This window comes from Alternaria conjuncta (genome assembly GCF_024043145.1).
Source record: "Alternaria conjuncta strain BMP 0040 chromosome Unknown scaffold_14, whole genome shotgun sequence".
Taxonomy (NCBI): domain Eukaryota; kingdom Fungi; phylum Ascomycota; class Dothideomycetes; order Pleosporales; family Pleosporaceae; genus Alternaria; species Alternaria conjuncta.
In genome coordinates this window covers 1-17,969 of record NW_026250103.1, presented here as the reverse complement: position 1 = coordinate 17,969, position 17,969 = coordinate 1, and the positions used below count along the sequence as shown (strand labels likewise).

At 52.9% G+C, this 17,969-nt stretch overlaps 7 protein-coding genes across 7 annotated transcripts; 5 read left to right on the top strand and 2 right to left on the bottom strand.

The window, feature by feature from the left end:
* Nucleotides 1-152: 152 nt before the first annotated feature.
* Nucleotides 153-2,096, top strand: J4E85_008616 (uncharacterized protein; the record flags this gene model as incomplete). The annotated part of the gene is made up of 2 exons (XM_051472840.1): nt 153-579; nt 631-2,096. 2 exons carry the CDS (start codon nt 153-155, stop codon nt 2,094-2,096), a joined length of 1,893 nt encoding a protein of 630 aa, XP_051323060.1.
* Nucleotides 2,097-2,395: 299 nt separating this feature from the next.
* Nucleotides 2,396-5,134, bottom strand: J4E85_008615 (uncharacterized protein; the record flags this gene model as incomplete). The annotated part of the gene is made up of 2 exons (XM_051472839.1): nt 2,396-4,798; nt 4,994-5,134. 2 exons carry the CDS (start codon nt 5,132-5,134, stop codon nt 2,396-2,398), a joined length of 2,544 nt encoding a protein of 847 aa, XP_051323059.1.
* Nucleotides 5,135-5,527: 393 nt separating this feature from the next.
* Nucleotides 5,528-6,673, top strand: J4E85_008614 (uncharacterized protein; the record flags this gene model as incomplete). The annotated part of the gene is made up of 3 exons (XM_051472838.1): nt 5,528-5,647; nt 5,743-6,500; nt 6,550-6,673. 3 exons carry the CDS (start codon nt 5,528-5,530, stop codon nt 6,671-6,673), a joined length of 1,002 nt encoding a protein of 333 aa, XP_051323058.1.
* Nucleotides 6,674-6,883: 210 nt separating this feature from the next.
* On the bottom strand, nt 6,884-8,833 carry J4E85_008613 (uncharacterized protein; the record flags this gene model as incomplete). The annotated part of the gene is made up of 2 exons (XM_051472837.1): nt 6,884-8,060; nt 8,484-8,833. 2 exons carry the CDS (start codon nt 8,831-8,833, stop codon nt 6,884-6,886), a joined length of 1,527 nt encoding a protein of 508 aa, XP_051323057.1.
* A 460-nt stretch (nt 8,834-9,293) lies between these two features.
* Nucleotides 9,294-10,719, top strand: TIF1 (translation initiation factor eIF4A; the record flags this gene model as incomplete). The annotated part of the gene is made up of 4 exons (XM_051472836.1): nt 9,294-9,327; nt 9,452-9,595; nt 9,652-10,653; nt 10,709-10,719. The coding sequence occupies 4 exons, from the start codon at nt 9,294-9,296 to the stop codon at nt 10,717-10,719; spliced, it is 1,191 nt and encodes a 396-aa protein (XP_051323056.1).
* A 642-nt stretch (nt 10,720-11,361) lies between these two features.
* On the top strand, nt 11,362-12,513 carry J4E85_008611 (uncharacterized protein; the record flags this gene model as incomplete). Its single annotated transcript, XM_051472835.1, has 3 exons — nt 11,362-11,430; nt 11,492-11,675; nt 11,729-12,513. 3 exons carry the CDS (start codon nt 11,362-11,364, stop codon nt 12,511-12,513), a joined length of 1,038 nt encoding a protein of 345 aa, XP_051323055.1.
* A 2,502-nt stretch (nt 12,514-15,015) lies between these two features.
* J4E85_008610 (uncharacterized protein) lies at nt 15,016-16,863 on the top strand (the record flags this gene model as incomplete). The annotated part of the gene is made up of 2 exons (XM_051472834.1): nt 15,016-16,563; nt 16,615-16,863. The coding sequence occupies 2 exons, from the start codon at nt 15,016-15,018 to the stop codon at nt 16,861-16,863; spliced, it is 1,797 nt and encodes a 598-aa protein (XP_051323054.1).
* Between the last annotated feature and the right edge of the window lie 1,106 nt (nt 16,864-17,969).

The window sequence follows — 17,969 nt, the reverse complement described above, 5'->3', positions numbered from 1 at the left end:
CTATGAAGTTGGCGTATTCGAGACCTTTTAGCTCCTGTATACCATGAGATGGGGATGTATAAAGTGTTCCAAGACGCCAGTGTACAACAAAGCATCAGCCCAATTCACTCATATCTGCTCATCTCTTGATCTTCATCAGCCTTCACTACGCCATGAAGAACTATATCTTCATCGGAGTCACAGCCCTCTTGGCATCACAAGCACTTGCTGGCGACGACGAGTGGCTCAGCCCAGTCTACAAGCAGATTTTTCAGAACCCGCTTCCTATTCCCCAGGATAAGGCCGTGTCGTACACCTACCGAAACAAGACGACAGGCAATGAGATTGACTTCTACGAGGTCGATGTGAAGCCATTCACACAACAAGTCTACCCTGGGCTTAAGCCTGCCAACCTTGTTGGATACGATGGAGTATCACCTGGTCCTACTTTCCGCATGACCAAAGGTCGTGAAGCCATTGTTCGTTTCAAGAACCACGGCCCCAAGGACCTTTCGGTGCATCTTCATGGTTCCTACAGCCGAGCACCTTTCGATGGGTGGGCCGAGGACACTACCAAGAACGGACAATACAAAGACTACTGTGAGTACCGGCTGTCATTGGTATTATACCACATGAATGCTAATATTCTAGACTACCCCAACAAGCAGAGTGCGCGAACTTTGTGGTACCACGACCATGCCATTCATCACACTGCGGAGAACGCCTACTTCGGACAAGCGGGCTTCTACATTCTCCATGACCCTGCTGAGGATCAATTAAAACTTCCTTCAGGCTCATACGATGTACCTCTGGCACTGGCCTCAAAGCAGTACAACAGTGACGGCACGCTTTTTGATCCGGCAAGCGAGACTGTTTCCCTCTGGGGCGACGTCATCCACGTGAACGGTCAACCCTGGCCTTACCTGAAGGTAGAGCCACGCAAGTACCGCTTCAGGGTGCTCAACACAGCCATCAGCCGTGCCTTCAAGCTCACTCTTGAGGACCCTTCCGCCAAGAAGGTTCCATTCAATGTCATCGCCGCAGACACTGGTCTCATGTCCAAGCCTGTACCGACTGACAACCTCGAGATCTCAATGGCTGAACGTTGGGAGATCGTCGTTGACTTCAGCGCATATGCCGGAAAGAACGTAACGATGAAGAATGCACGCGACGTACAAGCAGACGAGGACTACAATAGCACTGACAAGGTCATGCGATTCGTGGTCGGTTCCTCCGTCTCCAGCACCGCCGGCAACGGCGCTCTCCCAGGCTCTCTACGTACAGTACCTTTCCCACCCAAGAAGAGTGGCATCGACAGGAGCTTCAAATTTGGACGCACCGGCGGAGAATGGACCGTCAACGGCGTCACCTTCGCCGACGTCAACAACCGCATTCTTGCAAAGCCACAGCGCGGTGCCGTAGAAGTCTGGGAGCTTGAGAACTCATCCGGCGGCTGGAGCCATCCCGTTCACATCCATCTCGTCGACTTCCAGATTCTGAGCCGCACCGGGGGCAAACGAAGCGTTCTTCCCTACGAACGAGAAGCTTTGAAGGACGTCGTATTGCTTGGTACCAACGAGAAGGTCACCGTCATCGCCCGCTACGCCCCATACGATGGTGTCTACATGTTTCATTGCCACAACCTCATCCACGAGGACCACGACATGATGGCTGCTTTCAACGTCACCAGCCTTGCCAACTTCGGCTACCCCGAGACAACCAAGTTCATTGACCCGATGGAGGAGAAGTACCGCTCCAAAGATATCAATAAATACGACGACGAGCACATCGATGTGAAGTGCGCTGAGCTTGAGGCTCTGGAGGCTTACACTGAACCTGAGAAGGTTGAGCAGGCGCTTGTGGAGTACTGGGCCAATGGAGGCAAGGGACCTAGCACGCTTGTCACTAGCACTCGACCAGCTTCTTCTTCTTCATCATCGTCCTCGTCTGCTACAGACGTTGCCTCCTCTACGACATTGCAGACGGTTTCTACACCACCGTCTGTAGCTAGAGTTACTTCTTCCACTACGACGATAACTTCAGCACCCAAGACGACCACTTCAAGTACGAAGAGGGATGACAAGAAGACATCGACATCGTCCACCAGGAGAAGATAGAAGAGGGTTGAGGGTTGTAGGCGTTGCTTTTCTTTTTGTACATAGTCTTGCAAGGCGTTCTAGAGGCAGGTGGGATACATATCATGACGACACGACATTCCTTATGTAGCGAGATCATTCAACAATATTCTCTTTTTCACCACAATGACACCCCCTATCTGACAATGTGAACATGTAGCCCGTGTCGTAGAGGCGATACTGATCTCATGAGATGGTGTATGCTTGTTAACCACCCTACCACTTGTCCCAAGCACCCGGCCTCGAAGGAGGGATTTGTTCGGCGCGCCTACGAAAGGCTATCAATAGCGCCCCTCCATAGCTCTTCTCACAATCGCCTTCGAACCCCGCCCAGCATGAAACCTAGAGAGGGCGTTGAACATCCTGCTCTCCTCTTTACTCCCGCCAAAGTCCCAATTCTTGTACAAATTCTCAGCAGCAGCAGGCCCCAAGTTATCTGGATCAATGTTGCGCCCAGCGTGTGCGAATATGTCGCGGCCACTGAAAAAGTTCATTGCACTCCAATACTCGCTGTTCTGGGGTTCCTTTTCCGTGTCGACTAGATTCGCAATGCAGACGTCGCCCGCCCATGTCTTTTCGCCTGGCGTGGTTTTCACAGGACGCATGTAGTGCTTTTGCATGATGTTGTAGACCTCGCGTAGCTGCTCCATCCTCTTCGCTGGGAGACTTGGTTGTCGTTTACGCAACTTAGTCTCGTTGGCGGCCAGGGTCAGAATTCGATGAACAACAGTTAAAGCCAAGAGATCGGGATGGTTCTGTCCTTGTAAAAAGTCCTTCTCGAAAGCAGGGTCTTTCCGAAACATGTCCAAGATGTCCCGGAGGATGTCGCTGCAGAGGAGGACAAGCTTTGGGGTGCAGAAGTTGAGATTGACGGCATCCGCCTCGAGCCATAGCATTACCGACCGCAAGGTCGGAACAGGGTCCCATATCTTGTCGTATTCATGGAAAAAGAGCCTATGGTATGTCTTTCCCTCGGGACCGACTGCGTCAGCTGGCCAGTTGAACAGCCGCATTCGCTCATGTTCTCGCTTTTTGTCGCCGAAACTGTTCAAAAAGCGACGGGTCGATGCATCGACTTCCTGTGGAGTCAAAGGATCGTCGTGCAGACGAAAACGATCTTCTAACACAGAGTCTAGGTTGGAAGGACTCTGGATGAATCTGCTTCGCATAAGGCGTTTCCCAATTTGGCTGATCGTACGGTACGTGTGGCCTTTGATTGCATCAGTTATGCCGTACTGAATAAGCTCCAGCTGTCTCTTAGCATCCGTAATATCCTGTGGTATTTTCCCATAGAAGAATCGTTCTAGGTCCTGTCGTTGCATGAAGAACTCCAGATCGGGGAAGTGCGGAGCACCAGGAAATAGGTTGTGACATATGTTGTACAGGTGAGCAACGCCGAGTACATGACAATGACTGGCGTCCTGTGCAATTGCGAATTGCCGCACCAAAGTTCGTAGAACATATATGATGACACCACATCTCAGGTGATGGCTGCGCCAGTACAAGCCCTTTTCTACAACGAGAGAGATGCCTGGACAAAGCGGATCTGTTTCTGACAATGGTGCCAGGTTATAGTTTTGCGGCTGCGTCAATGAGTTCTTGACGGCGGCTTGTAGTAAGCGGGTAGTGCCGTCCGTGAAGACTCCGGCTTTGAGTGTTTCAACGACCGCCTCAAGCGCGACGAATTCTTCGCCCCGATGAACGTCCACAAGTGGGTTATCGTGCCTCTTGACTTCTTGGACGAGTATGGAGGTCTTCGTCGCTTCTCGTTGTAGATCCTTAAGCGGGTCTCCCAAGGAACTCTTCGGAATATCATTGATGTCGAGCTGGATCTGCATAGCAAACGTGACCCAAAAAGGAATATTTATTTCCTGATCTTCGACTATGTGTCGAACGCCGCGTGTTAATTCATCCTCCGAAAAATCTTGTGTGAACAATGGCAGTTGGTCTAAAACGTAAAGCACTGCAGCCATGTCCCGCGCGTCGAGTACGTTTGGGTGTACGCGTTGATTGTTGGTCTCTTTCCTGCGATCATGTACCAAAATCGAAGCTGGGGACTCGGTCTTTTCATCAAACCTCAGGTCAGCGTCAAAGATGTTTAGGCCATTATACACATGGTAGAAGCAAAGTAAAGGTTGTTTGCCGGAGAATTTCGCTGTGTCAGCAGGCCAGAGGATCCCGTCGACTCCTTTCTTATCGCCAAGTTTCTCTGGATAGAACGTCCTAAAAAGAAGCAAAGCCGGTAAGCACCCGACGGGAAAATCATCCGCTGAGTACTGAGGTGGACGCAATAGACTTTGATCGAACTCGTATTCTTTCTGTCGCACGATTGCGATCGCGGTATTGGTGACAAAGGTTTTGGTCATGAGATCGGATTGTCCTGTCCATCGCTCCAAGACATACTTCCGAATAGACTGCATTTCTCTTAGGAAACTTTTGATGTCGAGGAAGAAGTTTTCTTCCACATTCGCCTCGTCCAAGCTAATATCTACTGCTGGGACGGAAGGCAAGTCTTTCACAGCCACGGGTTGTTCGATATCTCCCTCATCATCCTCAGTCGTGTCCTGTAAATTCAGATTGGAGAAGCCTAGTTCTAGTGCAGTCGTCGTCGAGGAAGCGGTTTTGCCATTCGTTTTTCCATTGTCCGGCTTGGGTATATGCGGTCGCAGAATATCTAGTGTTCTCTGGAGGCGCGAAGAGAAAGCATCATGCTGCTGATCCGCGTTTGTATCGCAGCTCTTGAGGCGATACCAGGCTGTCACCTCCCGCCGAAATCGAATAGCCCGAACCAGCATTGTACGTATAAACGAAGGTATAGATGTCTTTTGTGAATTATCCACGATACATTGAGCCATTGGCTCAAAATCACGTTCGCAAACCTCATGATTGTAAGAGTTGTTGTTGGAAGGCGTCGGCACAAACCCGCATTTCCGGGAAGCCTTTAAGAGATATCCAGCGATGTACTTGGTGTCGCGCTTGTATTCGCTGCGATTGTACTCGGCTTCTGGCGGCAACACCATGGTGGCAGTTGCTGCCGATGTAAGTAAGATGAGAGCGCAGTGGAATAAGTAGATATTACTGTGGGTGTTCTGTGGGTGTTCCCAGATCGTCGCTACCCGTTTTTCCAAGGCTGCATTTAGGTGTGGACGACACAGACGAAATGAAATAGTACAAGTAGCAACCACGGGAAAAGGTTCCTAACTCTCAACGGACTAGGAAACAAGAAACTTATACGAAACGTAGATGCAGCGTATGCATTGAGGATAGTGGAGTGAACGTCTTCGGATGACGCGGGTCCGCGGCGAGGATTCCAGGGCCAATGCCAAGGCGTCAGTGCAGACCGCCATGCGGAGACCCCAACCAGAGTTTCGAATTGTGAGCGAGTCCAACCCCTTCATAGCCAATTCACCAAAATGACGAATCTGGATATGCTGCTGCTCAAAGGAGCCTCTGCGAGTAATCCAGAGGAGGGTCTCCAAGAATTGCGCTACACCATCTTGACCGAAGGCATTCCCGCCAACAGCGAGGGCATGGTATGTTCTCCACACTACCCCATGCGATCATACTGCGCATGGGCGCAATCTAGAATCGCTCAATGAATTCTGTATACTAATTTATACCGATTCAGTCCGAACTGCGCATATACATCTGGCTCATCCTACTCAACGCGCCTCCTCTCCGCACCGACGTATACCTCGATCTCGTCCGTCAAGGCGCCTCTCCTGCGCACGCCAAAATCCAAAACGATACCTTCCGCACCTTCCAGGGAGATCCCCTCTTCCGACGACGCGTCACTCAGAATAGCATTACGCGTGTGCTCAACGCGGTCGCGTGGAGGCTGAACGATGCGCACGAAGCACGCGTCAATGGCTGGCAGTCCCCACCAACACTATCCGAGTTCGGCGGTAGCCCAGATACCTCCATGATGTCGCGGCATTCCCTCACTGCGGGTACGCGTACAGAGGCGTCGACTACGAACGATGCGGAGCAGATTGGTTACGTGCAGGGCATGAATGTGCTCTGTGGACCATTCTTGTACGCGGCGAGGAGTGAAGTCGAGGCTTTCACGGGCTTCGAACGGCTCATTACATACGAATGCCCAGGCTATGTGAGGGGATCGATGGAGGGTGTGCACAAAGGTCTCGCGTTGGTGGACAGGGTGCTAGAGGTGGTCGACCCTAAGCTGTACGGTCATCTTATGGCACACCATATGGAAGCCAAGATCTACGCTTTCGCATCCGTCCTCACCATGTGCGCGTGCACACCCCCGTTGCCCGAGGTCCTACAGCTCTGGGACTTCCTCTTCGCGTATGGACCTCACCTGAACATTCTGTGCATCGTGGCTCAGCTGGTTCTGATCCGCGGGGATATCTTGAACAGCCCCAGGTGAGTACAATCTCCACAGATATTCGAAGCACGACTGACGTATTTATAGCCCCAACACGATCCTACGCAACCTGCCTGGTCTTAACGCTCAGAAGATTGTCGCCGTGGCTATGAGCTTCGCCGGCAAGATACCTGAGGACATGTACGCTGAGATCATCAACCACGCAAAGTGAGCTGGCGCAGAACGAGGACGATGAGATATGACGCTGCGATTATGATGTATGATACGACCTAACGATTAGATGATACCCACGAGAGATAGCTTGCACACAGCAATGTATGAATGTTATGATTAACCCCCGATTCTTCTAGTTGTGAAGCTGTCGAACACTATATGCGTGCGATTGAATGCGGAATTGCTGTCACTACGATCACTGCAACGCTCACGGAATGTCAGCATCATCGTCATCCCCACCAAAGCCAAAGCTAAATCCTCCGACTTCTTCCTCCTCGTCTCCCTTCGTCAGCTGCTCCCACTTGCCCTTTCCCTTCTTCCCCTTCCTTTCCAACTCCGCGAGGCCCTCCTCCAGCAACTCGGGATGCTGTTCCTGGAGTCGCTCTACGAAAAGCTCATAGGCGCGATCACAGACATCTTCCTTGAACCCGCTTACTTCGCCGCGCTGGTCACGCAGGAAACCTAGTACATCAGGCAATTTCTTGCGGGGTACAAAGTTCTGCGTCAAAGCGAGGCTGTCTTCAAGATTGAGCACTAGGTGGAACCAGCCGGACGGTACATGCAGTACTTCACCAGCGTAGCAGATGCCTTCTTTACAGCCCGGCGTTTGGCGGGCGAGTTCATGGAAAGTGAGCATGTACTCTGCGATGCTGAGCGGGGAGGTGATCTCGGATTGATCGTCGCTAACGATGACACCGGGTGGAGGTTCGATGCCTGGGCCGGCGGGGAACATGAGCCAGTACTTGCTGCCTGTCAAGACTGCGTTCCATGCCGAAGTTGCGTTTGGATCCTTGTGGAACGTAGAGCCGCTGCGCTTGGGACCCATGATCATCCATCGGCAGTCCGGCCGGTGTTCACCTAGGACACTGAAGAGATCGTCGCCGAAACATGTTGGGCTCCAGTATGCGGCTTCTTTGGAATGCGGTGCCGCTGTTATGTCTACGCCGGTCTTCTCGGCGAATGCGCGATCGAAGAGGTACAGGGGTGACTCGTCGGCGTTGTCGTGCATGTAGGACATGTACTTCTTCATGGGCCAGTCTACTGCTTCCGCGCGGAATTTGGTTTCTGGGAATTTCTCGAGCAGATACTCTGGCGTCCAGGTACCGTACACAGGCCATTGCTTGACGGGTGTAGTGAGCACAAAGGGCTTGTCCACCCAGGTTTCCGCGTACTCTTCGTAAGTCAGATCTGATAGTCGGGCTATCTCATTTTGTTTCGGAATTTTGACCGCGTAGGAGTTTAGTTCTGTGTGGGCGCACTGAAATGGTCGATAAAGAGTGTCTGAGAAGAGGTTGGTGCATGATATTGAAGTGACGTGCTCTCTTGGGATCTTCAGGTAGGTTGCTCGCCAGGTTCCACGCCACTCAAAGTCTTCAGCTGGGGAGCTGTTTGATTGTTAGCGTTCGATTGGAAAAGTGTGATTGTCTGGTATTTTCAACGCAAGCAAACGAGTGATGCATGTTGAGCCACGTATAAAGGAGAAGCAACGCTCTATTCCGTTGGGAAAATGCAATTTCGTATATACCACGAATTTACACACAATCAACTTGAGCAACGATCTACCACTTTATCCCGGGGAAGTATAGAACGCCCTGAAATGATTTTGTGTCCTGCACTTCCACGGCCGAGGCGCGGTCAGGCGTGCAGGCACAGTCATACCGATCCAAGAGAGTTTACAAGGAACGCCTTCCTTCACATACACCGCCTGACCGATTACATGACTGGACGATGACTGGAAACGTAGGAATGACTGTATACGAAAAAGATGTGGAATGCAACATGTTGTGTATAGCAACCGTGGTACTCACCTTACGAACAAAGCCCGCCATAATTCGTCCAACCTCGTAAAGGCATACAAAGCGCGGCACGTACTCCCCAAGCGTATCAGAACGTCAGCTTCGAATGACTCAAAGATGTGGCTCAGTAGCTCATCGGGTAAGCTTGCGAACAGTCCGCATCTCGATTTGATATTCTCGGACGCAGTATACGCATTGCCGGCTGGCTTGATACCCAGAGGATGCGAGGGGACTGCGATTGCCGCCACCGCCACATCATCGTCGTCGCTCTCAACTTCAGTCGCCACAGAAGTCTTGACTCTTTTCGAAGGTCGTGATTCGACAGTGGCAATGCCGGGGTGGTCCAGAATGCCGGGCGCCATGTCAAAGATGGACCGGGCACGATGCTTGGTGTTTGCTCAGCGCAGACGTTTTCAGGGCTGCAAGTGGTCTAGGAGGCAAACCAAGGGACATTGAACAGAGTCATAGGCTGACACTGGAGCGAGCCAGTGGAAGTGAAGGCGGACCTAGGTGGGAGCCGTGGGCGCATTTGAACTAGCGTGCTTTTGGCACTAGCACACTGCTGAGATTTTTTGTGGCCGACCTCTTAAGCCAAAAAGCGCCCACCTTCTCTGTCCCTCCATCACCAAATCCACCACACAACCAATACACACACTACCCTAGATACCCGTTTGATTCTCTTGCAGAGGATCTGGTATCTAGCTTTTACTACACAACTTTTACACACGCGGCGGCATCCAGAGGATCCTCCGCTTTAACCCCGCCACGAGCAACACTTCGACTACGGTCCCGCACCAGTAGTCGCTCCTTCCAGTCGCAATCATGGCTGACAAAGGTCTTGAGGACGTGCCCGAGGGTGAGTTGTGCCCCGAGTGCTGTCCCGCTGCTCCTCGACATTGCGCGCCCCGCAGTGCGAGGGCGGCGGCGACGATAGCCTCACCTGCAAACATTTCTGCGAGCCCCGGCTAACCCACGCGCAGGCCAGATCGAGTCCAACTACGATGAGATCACCGACTCGTTCGACAACATGAACCTCAAGGCTGAGCTCCTCCGTGGAGTCTACGCCTACGGTTTCGAGCGCCCCTCTGCTATCCAGCAGCGCGCCATCATGCCCGTCATCAAGGGTACGTCTGCCCACCCCCACCACCGCACAACCCAACAAGCGACTGACATATTTTAGGCAACGATGTCATCGCCCAGGCCCAGTCCGGTACCGGTAAGACGGCTACCTTCTCCATCTCGACCCTCCAGAAGATCGACTCCAACGTCAAGGCCTGCCAGGCGCTCATCCTCGCCCCCACCCGCGAGCTCGCTCAGCAGATCCAGAAGGTCGTTGTCGCCATCGGTGACTTCATGGACGTCCAGTGCCACGCCTGCATTGGTGGTACCAGCGTCCGTGACGACATGAAGGCCCTCCAGGACGGCCCCCAGGTCGTTGTCGGTACTCCCGGCCGTGTCCACGACATGATCCAGCGTCGTGTCCTGAAGACCGACCACATGAAGATGTTCGTCCTCGACGAGGCCGACGAGATGTTGTCTCGCGGTTTCACCGAGCAGATCTACGACATCTTCCAGCTGCTCCCCCAGTCCACCCAGGTCGTCCTTCTCTCCGCCACCATGCCCCAGGACGTCCTCGAGGTCACCACCAAGTTCATGCGCGACCCCGTCCGTATCCTTGTCAAGAAGGACGAGCTTACCCTTGAAGGTATCAAGCAGTTCTACATTGCCGTCGAGAAGGAGGATTGGAAGCTCGACACTCTGTCCGACTTGTACGAGACCGTCACCATTACCCAAGCCGTCATCTTCTGCAACACCCGCAGGAAGGTCGACTGGCTCACCGACAAGCTCACTGCCCGTGACTTCACTGTCTCGGCCATGCACGGTGACATGGACCAGGCCCAGCGTGATGTCATCATGAAGGAGTTCCGTTCCGGATCTTCCCGTGTCCTCATCGCCACTGACCTTCTGGCCCGTGGTATCGATGTCCAGCAGGTCTCCCTGGTCATCAACTACGACTTGCCCGCCAACCGCGAGAACTACATCCACCGCATCGGTCGTGGTGGACGTTTCGGACGTAAGGGTGTTGCCATCAACTTCGTCACCGCCGACGATGTCCGCATGATGCGCGAAATCGAGCAGTTCTACAGCACACAGATCGAGGAGATGCCCATGAACGTGGCTGGTAAGTGTTCATTGTATCCCCGTACTTCAGGTCTGATTACTAACGTGTACGACAGACCTCATCTAAGAAGTGGTGCACTACTATCTTCTCATCGCCGCCTCACTCTGCCCACTAACGCTTCAGTGGTGCATTGGATAGAGGCGGTGGTCTTCTAATACGAGTACGCCTGCACGGCCAGGGGTGCTCTCTGTTTGGTCCGGTTCAAAAGTGGTTCGAGGTAGGACGAGTAATCGTCTATACATCGCGGCATCTTGGCGTTGGTCTCTCATGTGCGAAATGATTTCCCTAAAAGAATGTCTGCATATGATAGACTTACGGTGCGTAGTTGACGGATGGGTCCTGTTTTGCAATTTCATGCTACTTTCCTATGTCCTCGGGGATCTGCTGCACGTCGTCAACGCATGCTCACGCGGTGGGATATGTAGCACTTCACCATGGCCACGCATGTCGATGATAACGATCGGGAGTTTCCTTTCATATAGAGATGCGATTCAATTGCATGAAAGTTACTTAACTTGCTCTTCGCCATACAACTGAGTGATGTGACTACTGTCCACGTCGGCTAATGGTGGACGTGACGATCTCCACACGGCATCTATTTAAGGCGCGGGAGATTCTGGGGCTGCCACGAGGCTCTTGCATGCCGCCTATCGATAACCTCGGTCCACGACCCCACTGAGCTTCACGCTCCCGACGCACGCGCATCCCATGAGACCGACAGCATGGCTCGCCCAAAGCAAAGCCATTGCGACGATGGCGCTTTCCCAAAGATCAGTTGTAAGTATCATATACGATTGCGCTCCGCAGCAGGCCTTCATCGTGCTAATACGCCCAACAGCGCGCCTTGGACCGCCTCCGAACGTATTCCCCTCCGCCAACGCAATGGTATAACTGCCCCCTTACGAGACGCGCGGCAGTCCTTATATTGCTCTTTCCGGACCGGCATGGCGAGCTCAAGGTGGTCCTCACGATGCGCAGCGCGCAGTTACGCAACTATGCGGGACAGGCTGCGCTGCCCGGAGGTACAAGATCACACATCAGAGTTAGATTGGACGTGCTTGCTGACACGGTTCAGGCAAAGCAGATACACTCGAAGAGTCGCCGTGGGACGTCGCACGACGCGAAGCGGACGAAGAGATTGGGCTGCCCATGAATGAGGAGAAGCTTCGAGGATTTACCGTGGAGCACCTTTGCGAACTCCCTGCGAATCTCGCAAAGACCGAACTCGGAGTGCGGCCCTGCGTCGCCTTTCTGCGTCCGGCAGAGACATCCTCCGACGTGCCCGCTTCCTCCGACACGAACAGTCTCTCTGTAGAAGAAAGGCTTATGCCGCGACTTGACCCCAGGGAAGTAGCAGCCGTCTTCACGGCGCCGTTTCACAACTTCCTGCGCAAAGGGTGGGAGGGTGAAGGCCCGCCACCGGTGCAGAAAGACGGTAGACCCGAGAAATGGTATCGAGGCTCTTGGACAGACTGGCACGAGTCACGCTGGCGAATGCACAATTTCTACATGCCACGACCCCCTCCATCTCCGACACTCCTACGTAATTCCGCGCGGTCCTCTCCGCCATCCACACCAGAACCTTCTTCGCATCAAACTTTACCTGATGGAGATGACCCTCGCCCAGAGCCTAGCGCAATGGACAGCCTCACCACGTTCAGAGTATTTGGCATGACAGCAAGAATACTAGTCGATGCGGCCCGGGTAGCATATGGCGAAGAGCCTGAATTCGAGCACAACAGCCACCACGGAGACGAGGAGATGATAGGGAGGTTATTGAAGATGGGCAGGCTCAGTGAAGTGAGGAAGAAAGGTGAGGTACTTACGCGCGAGGTACTGAAAGAAGCCAGTAAAATCTAGAAGATTAGAGAAGGCGAAGTCAGCCAGACAATCGTACCATTATACGCCACGACATATCACAGATAACGGGGGAGGCATGCTATAGGTAACCGCTACACTTTAATACTAACATGAAGTATCCACATTCCTCATTTATGCCTGTTTTGTCTTTCGAAGCCAAGGTCACGATGTGGACCTCGCCCAGCGGCTTCCAAAGATACGAGGCGACAAGGCTCGTTGGGCACAGGGAAGGATACCGCTGCACGATCCATCTTGACACGATAAGATTTTTTACACATGGGCATCGTCGGGAAGGCGATGACATCGTATTACCACGGCGATTCGGGCGTTTTCTTTTCAACCCGAGACCTCAGCGGCGTTACTTCAATGAGAGGATTTTGCAGCACATGCGAAAGCCAACCACACCAAGAAGCAGCTCTCTGCATGAAACCGTGCCTCTACAGCATAAGTGCCTGAAAAGCAATCAGTATACAACGCCTTTAAACGCTGCCAGATAAGGGGCCAGCGTAATTTCTCTACAACCAGTGACGACACACATGCATCTGCTTGGCGAACTCTTGTCTCTTCCGCAGTGCTCCGCGACGCGCCGTCCTGTCCGCCCGCGAGCGAGGGACGGAGTGCATTTTGTGATCATAGCGATGTTGACATGTGAAAAGCCCAACGATGGTCCTTGGCAGTGCACGGCGCAGCCCGCTTTTTAGCGTTCAGCCTCAGGCCCAGGTGTAGATCATCATCATCCGGCAGCTCTTGCCCCGTTGGCCATCTTCACATGCCCTTGTACCTTCCTTGTCTCCGATCATTCACAATTTGCATCGCCTTTGGGCTCTGCGTATCATCAGCGCACCGACGTACTCAGCACTGCCATGAACACTGGATCACGGCCCGATTGGTCGACTCAGGTCGGATTTGAAAAGACGTTGAGTGCACCGCCCACGCCCAGAGAGCAACTCATCATTACAGACCCACCGGACGCGACGCAGTGCGTGTAATCCACTCACAACGAAGACAAGCCGGAGTCGAAGTTCGCAAGCCCTCGATCAGTTCCCACCCTCTACAAGCAACCTCCAGGCTTGTACGCGCTCACCTTGCGGCGGCATCAACTATACGGGCAGGCTTCTGGAACGCACGTGGGGACTCGGCGCTTTTTGAGGAATGACGATAAGTCGAGATAGGCTTTTTGCCTAAGGCTTAGCCTTGGCCGAAGCAGAGTCAAACACCAGAGTGGAGCTTGGGCGAGGGTTCTGGCATTGTTGAGACAGCTTCGAGCTTCCACCCGATGATCTTGGCCCGACAAGCTTCGCACACACGCAAGCAATCAGAGCCGCCAGTGTCAAACTTCCCTCAACCTTATTTGCGTTCTAGTATGCGGTTGTGGCTGCATCGGGCTGCGAAACGGTGGCCCCTTGTTTGGTTGTGTCTTGCGCGGGATGCTTGGCAACGAAGCCGACGCAACGGGCTCCGCTTTAAGCGTTTCGTCATCCGTTTCGACGCCCCTTTTTGGCACCACGAATCACCGTCCCTCGACAGCTTGAGCCGCATCTTATTTTCTCGTTGCCCAGTCCATGTTCCGCGCTTAGCATACCCTAGTCAAGTCGGAGGAATCCGGACCGCACCATCGCATGGTGATCCAGATTGGAGACCGCCATGCCCGCCGCCTAGGGGTTCTGTCAAGTCGAAGGGACTCTCCCTGCATTGCGGCGCGAAGCCGACGCCCGCGTCACAGCTATTCGGTCCTGCTGCCCTGAAAGCGATGCGTCAGGTTCGCTCTAGGCCCAAATATGACAGGTAAGATGTCTATGTATGACGGACATGAAGTAAGGAAGGACTCCCCAGTACTGTCAATCTGAGTGGGCAACTGCAATATGGCAACTACGTGGATGCAGTGCACGAATACTATCCATCATACACTGAGTTATCCACAGGGTACGCAAGCAGCATAGCCACGATGCAGATCATGGAAGGCGATAAGCATTCGTCTTGAATGTACTAAGCGACGGAAGCTAGCTCAACATCTTGGCGCATCGTGCACCGCCAAGGTGGAGTTACCATTCCTGGAACTAGATGAAGCGAAGAGGACCTCAGGTCGTTATCTAGGTGTACGTGCGCTGGCCGCTGCTCGGAGCTTATTCGACGCTTTGATGTGGATACCAGGAGGATGTACGCAACACTTCGTCCTCGCCAAGCACTCTGAGATCCCACCATGACTCCGTGGAGCCTCATTGACTAGCTGCCAGAGGTATTTGCGCTAGATTGGCACGCAGTTCGAAACAGGACCGATACTAGAGAGGCTGACCCATGCTGATCCCGCTCGGCGCGTGTTAATACACTGGTCTATTCCCGAGCATCGCCTCTCGGGTTTCTATCAAATTGCCCCGTGCAGGTCAATACTTGTCCCTATTGCGCGTTTTGTGGTCATAGTTTCTTTGGTTTCTTTCCTTTATTTGCCGTCTCTTCCGTCATTTAGTCTCTACGGTGCAGGACACCTATTCTATCATTTCAGCAATGGATACTCGCTACCAACCAGAAGGCCTGTCCTTTGGACCAAAAGACACCTTCAGCCCTAATTTCGAGAACAACGGTCAATTCCCTCTCCCACCAAACCAGCAGCAAGCTCAATATGCACCTCCACCTCAGCCTCAGCATATGAGCCAGCAGTACGGCGGTCTACCTTCCGGACCTCGTATGCAAACTCCTCAGCAGCAAGGACAGTATGGTCTACCTTCTGGACCCCGTCAACATTCTCCTCAATCAAGTCGAGATGTGAACAACTACTCCCGCCTGTCCAACCCTCAACAGCAACAACAAACACCCGAGCAACAACAGCTACAGCCAAATCAGTACCAGCCGCAACCTCAGGTCGCACAACAGAACCAGTTCTCCTTTGAGTCCGGCGAGACTACTCGCACCAACACATGGGCAGCCAACTCACCAGCAGCAACACCTGCGCCTATGTACGCATCTAATGGAGGAGGCTACTTTCCCGGTCCGGTTGATGCTAATGGATACCGCATCGACACGAAGGAGAGGCAGCCAGAGCCAGAGAACCCTTTCAGGGACCAACCTCCTCAGTCGCCACCCCAGATGGACGATATCGATCTCGAGAAGCACAAGCATGCCGATGGCCACTCGGAATGGGACAAGCACACCAAGATCCCTGGCAGGAAGGATCCCAACCAGCCATACCTCACTTTCGGACAACGGCTCAAGCACTACACATGGGCGAACTACACCCTGACGATGGCTACTGGTGGTCTCGGCACGCTTATCGCCATCCAGCCCCATTCTTTCCCCGGTCTCATCACCATCGGCGCCGTTTTCTACATTCTCAACCTCATGCTGTTCACTGCCGTCACAATGACAATGGTCCTCCGCTTCACCAAGTACGCTGGATCCTTCAAGGAATCCATCAAACACGAACGTGAAGGACTCTTCCTCGGACCCTTCTTCCTGTCGATCGCTACAATCATTACCGGAACGCAGAAATATGTCATAGAAGCGTACGAGGAGGATCACCCGAATCGTGCGTGGGCGATCACTACCATGGCAGTCGCTTTCTGGGCATACACCTTCATCACTTTCTGCTTGGCTTCCTTCCAGTACTCGTTCCTGTTCTGCAGTCACACCTACAAGCTTACCAGCTTCATGCCCTCGTGGCTGCTCCCCATCTTCCCTATCATGCTTGCGGGTACAATCGCCTCGGTCATTGCCAAATCACAGCCCGTATCGTCCAGAATGCCTATCCTGGTTGCCGGACTTGGATGTCAGGGTCTTGGATTCACGGTTGCTATTCTCATGTATGCGCACTATATTGGTCGTCTGATGCAAGTCGGATACCCCGATCGTGAGCATCGAGGAGCCATGTTTATCGCTGTCGGACCGCCTTCTTTCACCTGCTTGGCCCTGATTGGTATGGCCAACGCTCTTCCTGACGACTTTGACTTGCAAGGCGACGGCCTTGTCGATGCGAAGCTACTCAGGACTTTGGCTCTCATTGTCGCACTCTTCCTCTGGGTATTGGCTATGTGGTTCTTCATGATCACTCTTGTCGCCGTAAGTTCGCCACAGTGTCTTGTTATTTAACAATACTAACTTTATCTCCAGGTCATCAACTCGTGGGCTGTCTACTTCCATCTCGGATGGTGGGCCATGGTCTTCCCCAACACCGGATTCGTCATCGCCACCATCTCGATCGGCAACGCGCTGAAAGACGAAACGGTGCTCTTCGTAGGGAACGGCCTCACCATCGCCATCATCACGATGTGGTGCTTCGTCCTATTCAAACACGTACAGGCGATCTATGTCGCCGACATCATCTACCCTGGCATGGACGAAGACATTGCAGACCACTAAACGCCAAACCCAGTAATCTCGGCACCGTCGCTCCCCGCCGTGCGATCTCTGCTACCAACTTGCTTTCAACGGCGTTCCTCTTCGGTTTACGTTTCTCTCACTCGTTGTACCACCACGTATACGCCTGTCGTGAGTCTATCAAAAGCACCACGCTCCTTTTATACCCCCATGTTTCCGCCATCGCTTCTCCGTACCTTCTCCGAAGCCGCCAGCAGGTCTACAGGCTTCCCTCGTTTAGACACCACACTCTCCATCTCCATTCCAGCATTAGACCTAGGGCGCGCCAACAGACACTTGTAATGCACACACACACACACCATCACTCTTTGTATTCCCCGAGTTTTATCCATTTTACTCTCTCCATCGGCTTTTGCATAGCGTCGGCGTCATAAAAAATCGGGAAGGGGCAACAGATACCACGGGCAATTTTTCTTTATACATACTTCATTTTCTCGACACGAAGTTTTGCGCTGCACTGCACTTTGATGGGAGCTGGAGGACGGAGATATTGAAGTTAGTCAAGACACCCGTTCCGATAGTTGTAGATAGCTTCCACAAACAATGTTCGAATGCATGCGCGCGTTTGTTGCTCTTTCCCACCATCTATCGTGTTTTCCTCTTCGCTTTTACAAGGTTTCTTCCGTTCCCGCCAGCTTTCGCAAGCTTCACGATAGCCAGATTACGATCGGCCAGATATCCATCTACGTAACTTCCCGTCCTTAGGCACCTAACTAACCATCACTCCGCTCACCATGATCAAAGCAACGCATCGGCATCCCATTCTTAGCAACACTCCAGACCAAACAATTCCCCTACCTACCACACAGCAAATGCCACAGTAAATGAAACACCCCAACAGTCTCAGATCCTAGTGGCCGCGCCAGCCCTTCGCATCTCATTCAGCAAAAAAGCTTGGCCCGCTTGGCGGAATTTCACATGCCTCTGCACTGTAACACGACGATTCAAATTGCCGCATATGGCCCGTGCGTTTTCGCGCTGCGCTCTGAGATAAGCGCTTTTTGTTTGATGCGTGCGCGGGAGCCAAGACGGGCTTGGGGGGGCGCGTGGGATTTCATGTATGTGCATAGGGCTTGGTAGTTTGGGGG